The following is a 5,000-nucleotide window of genomic DNA, read 5'->3' on the forward strand; positions in this document are numbered from 1 at the left end:
CCGTCAGCACGTGTCCTAAAAGCTTGTTTTCCTTTTACGCTGCAGCAACTAAACTGTCGGTTAGTTTCCACTGAAAACTGATAAATATGGAGACAGTCAGTACATGTCCAGCAGGTGAATCTACAGCTGACCTCTGACCTCTGACCTCTGACCTCTGTGTGTGTGCAGGGTTTCAGTCAGAGGACAGGGAGTGTGCGTTCACTGACCAGCTGCACCAGCAGGGGGCGGAGCCTCAGGGCCGACAGGCCAGTGAGCTGCGAGGGGTAGTGAGGGAGAACGGCACGATCCGCTGCAGCCGCGGCTCTCGCTGCTATGGATTGTGGGAAAAGAGACCAGATGGGGAAATACACCTGGTAAAGCAAGGTGAGACACACACACACACTCACACACACACACACACACACACACACACACACACACACACACACACACACAGAGTTTGAATTCAGAGGGTTAAAGATGTGTTTTCTGTCGCCAAGGTTGCTGGACACACATTGGCGACCAGCAGGAGTGCCATGGCGACCGTTGCCTGGTAACGGCAACACCCTCTCAGATTCAAAATGGTAGCTACCGTTTCTGCTGCTGCAGCCACGACCTCTGCAACGCCAACTTTACCGAGACCCCGCCCACTGCCAACACCCCCGCCCTGAGGCTGATGAAGACAGACGGACGGGACAACAGGCAGACAGGTGAGTGTGTCACTCTGCGCCAGCCAATCACATGACTCGTTGCCTCATGTTAACTGTTCTCTGTTTGGGAGGGGCAGTGGTGGGTTAAGGTGGTCGCGGGTTAGTTGATGTTAGTGATTTCAGGATGTTTGGAGCAACGACCTACGGAAGAAGAAATAAAGAAGAAAAACGTTTCCAGTATATTTTCCCAGTGAGCAGCTGGTAATTTATCTCAGGAGTGATGCTGGAGTGGAGGTTTAGGAAACATATGTATCAGGAAGCTGAATAATAATAATAATAATAATAATAATAGTAATGATAACTACACTTGCAGGCAAGTGTAAAAGGGTCCAAGCATCCCGATGCAATTTGGATCCAGAGCTTCACTGACCCGAGACAACCGAGAAGAGCAAATCATTAACCACTGTCCCAATCGATAAATCAAATCAACCAATGGGGCTTTAACGGGTGGTTGGACAAACTGTGGGTGACCAGGTGGCGCTGTGAGTATGACTCAGTACGGACACGTGTGTTCAGGTCGTAACCCTCATCTTGCTGGAGGCTTTTTTGTACATCTGCACATGTTTCATGTATCTACCAGATTTCGTTGATCTGCATGAAATTTAAAGGTGGGGGCTTTTAATTTGAAATTTTCTGTGCTGTGATGTCTCCTAAAACCTGACTGAAACATCTCTGATTTAGTGTTTGAGTTTCACAAAAAGGTAGCTGATTAAAAACTAGTTTCTCTACTAAAGGGAAAGTTGAAATCATTCTAACATTGCTGGGTGTTAAAATATCCAGGTTTCTTTCCTGTAAGAGGTTTCACTAGAGCAGTTTTGAAATCAGTGGGGAAGACACCAAGCTGTAGGGAGTCATTTACTATGACAAGGACGTCTTCAGCTACAGAATAAAAACAGCTTTAAAAGGGAGGTAGGAGCTGGTCAAGGGAATACGTGAGAGTTTCAGCATCATCAAAATGTTCCAACTAGGATATGAATAAAAGTGCAGTGTGCTTGATCTGCTGGCAGAAACCAGATCTAATGTTGATTATTTTCTCCATGAAGCAGCCAGAAAACTCTTCACATTTAGGCTCAATACTGTGGTTAGTTGTGAGAATCTATTGTACTAAAAAGCAGTCTGGGATTGTGCATGTTGGTGTTGATCAGATTTGAGAAATATGCTTGCCATGCTGTAATCTGTAAGCAAAATCAGATTTTCATATTATATGCAGACTTTTAATTGTATAAAAATAAGAGTTGCAGCTCTGACATTCTTATAATATTAAAGGGTGCTGGAGTCGCATTGCATGATGGTACATAATAAAGATATAACTATAGATATAGATATAAGAGCAGAGGAATGAGGAGCCCCATCTTGAGTAGGTATCAAACTCAGAAACTTGCAATCTAACAGGGAAACTCACAATGAACAGGACTTAACCACTGAGCCAACAAAGATTCCTGAAACATGGGAGCAAAAATTCATATTTTGTTGTGGAGGAATATATTTGCCTAAAATGACGTCGCTGGCTCAGAGATTTCAATGTATTAGCAGCTCTAAGGCGGTGAGTTGTGATCAGTATTTTGAACACAGACAGATCTGGCATGTGTTTGGGTCGACAGTTCCAGAGGGAGGGGGCAGCTATGGAGAAAGACCTGTTGGCCCAGGTCTGGTGCTTGGTCCTGGATGGTGGAGATGGAAGATGGCATCAGAGGAGTGGAGGCAGCAGGTCGGTGAGCTAGGAGGGGGCCTGGTTATGGAGGGCTTTGTGAGTGAAGAGGACTTTGATATGGATCTGTAGTGGGAACCAGTGGAGGTTCTGGAGGACAGGGATGATGTGGTCATGGGAGCGGGCGAGCAGCGCTGGTGATTAGATCAACATGGTGTTCAAAGGAGATGTTGCTGTGCGGTGGCTGTGGCTCAGGTGGTAGAGCTGAACATCCACTAATCAGAATTTCAGTGGTTTGATCCCCAACTCCTGATGAGGGATTTGGGACTGATGATTATCAGGTCTGAGTTTTTACATTCATGTTGGGGAAGTTAGCTTGCATGATTTAATTTCAGTGAGGCAGTTGGTCAGAGTAGAGTGAGTTGCAGTGGTGATGGATTTAGTGGAGATGTAGAGCTGATGTCATCAGCATGGCAGTGGAAGTGGAGATCCTGATGACAGATGATGTAACCAAAGGGAAGCATGTAGAGGATGAACAGCAGAAGACCAAGCACCAAACCCTGTGGAATGCCTTGGGAGAGGGGAGTGGTGGAGGAGGTGCGGCTGTTGATGCTGATGGATTCTTGACTTTGTGCTATTATAAATTTCTCAAAGAACTTCGGTTCAAAGTCCAGAGGTTGTGATATGTAGCACAACAAGCTAGCAAAGCTGTAAACAGAACCGTGTTCCTGCACATGCTCAATGGTGTCTGCCTTATACAGAACTACTCTCTGGAGACTGAAAACATGATGCTGTTATTAGTCTGTGGAGCCGTTTCTAAACAATCTAACATGACCAAACTCTTTATGATAAAGGAACATGTCACCCAGTGCAGCAGCGTGACTCACTGACGTGTTTTTAATGGTTTCTGGACAACAACGGAGGAATCAGATATATCAGGCTTTGATACACACACAATACTTGTTAGTAGATCAGTTCATTGCTGGTTTGTATGATTGGCAGAATTTATCCTTTAACTGCAATATATAAAATACAAAGAAAGTTGAAAGTGTCTCAACGTGTTTATAAGAGAAACTCAAACAGCCAGAGACAATCATTCTGACCATTCCCAATAATAATAATCATAAACTTTATTTCTAAAGTGCTTTACATGATAGCAAATATTGTGTATAAATATTCAAAATAAAACAATCAAAACACGATAAAATGTAAACTGACTGAATTAGCTACAAATGGATTAAATGTACTCTCTGCCTTAATCAGAGAAAAATATATTTACTTATTTTATTTATGTCTGGACTAACAGTATCTTTGGGAAGCCTTCCCAGAAAGTGTTTCTTATCTTCAAAAAGTCTTTTTCCAAAAAGTTGGAACAGGTTAATTTAATATTTGGGCCAAAAAGATGGATAGAGGAAGAGGAGGAGGGATGATGAAGATGATTACAAGAAGGGAGACAGAAACAGAGATTGTCTTTCTGCAGAAGATCAAATACAATCTTTTTTTCTGTCTTTTGTTATTATTCTTAAATAACAGAACATGTCAGGGGAGCAATGCACACTCATAATCAAATGAAATTCACAATGTACTTGCACTGCTGTCCCAGCAACAAAATAAATAAGTAAAAGAGTATGCCTGGTAAGCACAATAATATTAATCTACTCCAATACAGATAATCTACTCACAACCAAAATACATGCTGAGGGGCGACCATTCTGTTACAGTCATCTAAGGTTCCTTGCAATGCATTGGATAACCTCTTGTATGGAACAATTGATAGTAATATATCACTTCACATTGACAAAGCAGGTTAATGTACATCAAGCCAAACATGAAGGATTGAGAGGCATGTGGCACACAATATATTACTTAGTAACATTGCCTTTTGACCAGACAAAGAGCTAGAAGACCAGAATGCTGCGATCAATTAGCATGACCACATTAGATGAAAATAACTGCCAACGTTTAACAGACAACAAAGGTTGTCTCACCTTCAGCATGACTATCTTCAGCCCATTCTGCAGCCCAGTGACAATACAACAGATTAGGTAGTGCTAATTCACCCTTTGTTATGGGAAACTGGAGGTATTGTAATTTCATTCTGGGGTGCTTATTTTTTCCAAGTAAGTTTACTAATATCATTATGTATTGATTTAAATAGCTTCAGGGGAATACAGACAGGTAGCATCTATACAGGATACAATAAGCAAGGAGGGACATTCATTTTGATAATACGGCCGTAAAGATATTAGTCTTAGGGCCTGATTTAATTTTGGTCAAAATAGGTAAAAAAATGTTTAGTTAAATAGGACAGCTTAGGTGAAAAGAAAGTGCCAAGGAAATTAAAACCATTGTAAGCCACCTTAAAAGGAAAATAATCAAAAAACACATAGTGCTACTCTTTCCAAATGGTAAGGCAGGAGATTTGTCATAATTTATCTTATTTCCAGAAAAAGCAGTGAATTCTTCAATGATCTCAGTTAGTGAGTTAGTTAGATTTGATTATGCATAAATAAAAGTATGTCATCTGCATATAATGAAATGTTATGAGTTCTGGTATTTGTTTGAATTCCCCTTAACCAATTACTTATTCTTATAGTTTCAGCTTGAAGCTCTATGACTAAAGCGAAAAGTGTGGGGGGGGGGGGGGGGGGGGGGGGGGGGGG

The 5,000-nt window shown here is 41.8% G+C and overlaps 1 protein-coding gene across 2 annotated transcripts in view; it reads left to right on the forward strand.

Annotated features, from left to right (window-relative positions):
• Nucleotides 1-5,000, forward strand: part of LOC121907419 (bone morphogenetic protein receptor type-2-like) — a 47,030-nt gene that overhangs the window by 4,579 nt on the left and 37,451 nt on the right. For both annotated transcript variants that reach the window (XM_042426973.1, XM_042426974.1), the window contains exons 3-4: nt 169-363; nt 480-689. In XM_042426973.1, coding sequence (XP_042282907.1) covers nt 169-363; nt 480-689 — 405 coding nt within the window. The remainder of the gene's footprint in view (nt 1-168; nt 364-479; nt 690-5,000) is intronic.

This window comes from Thunnus maccoyii, chromosome 11, assembly GCF_910596095.1.
Source record: "Thunnus maccoyii chromosome 11, fThuMac1.1, whole genome shotgun sequence".
Taxonomy (NCBI): Eukaryota; Metazoa; Chordata; class Actinopteri; order Scombriformes; family Scombridae; genus Thunnus; species Thunnus maccoyii.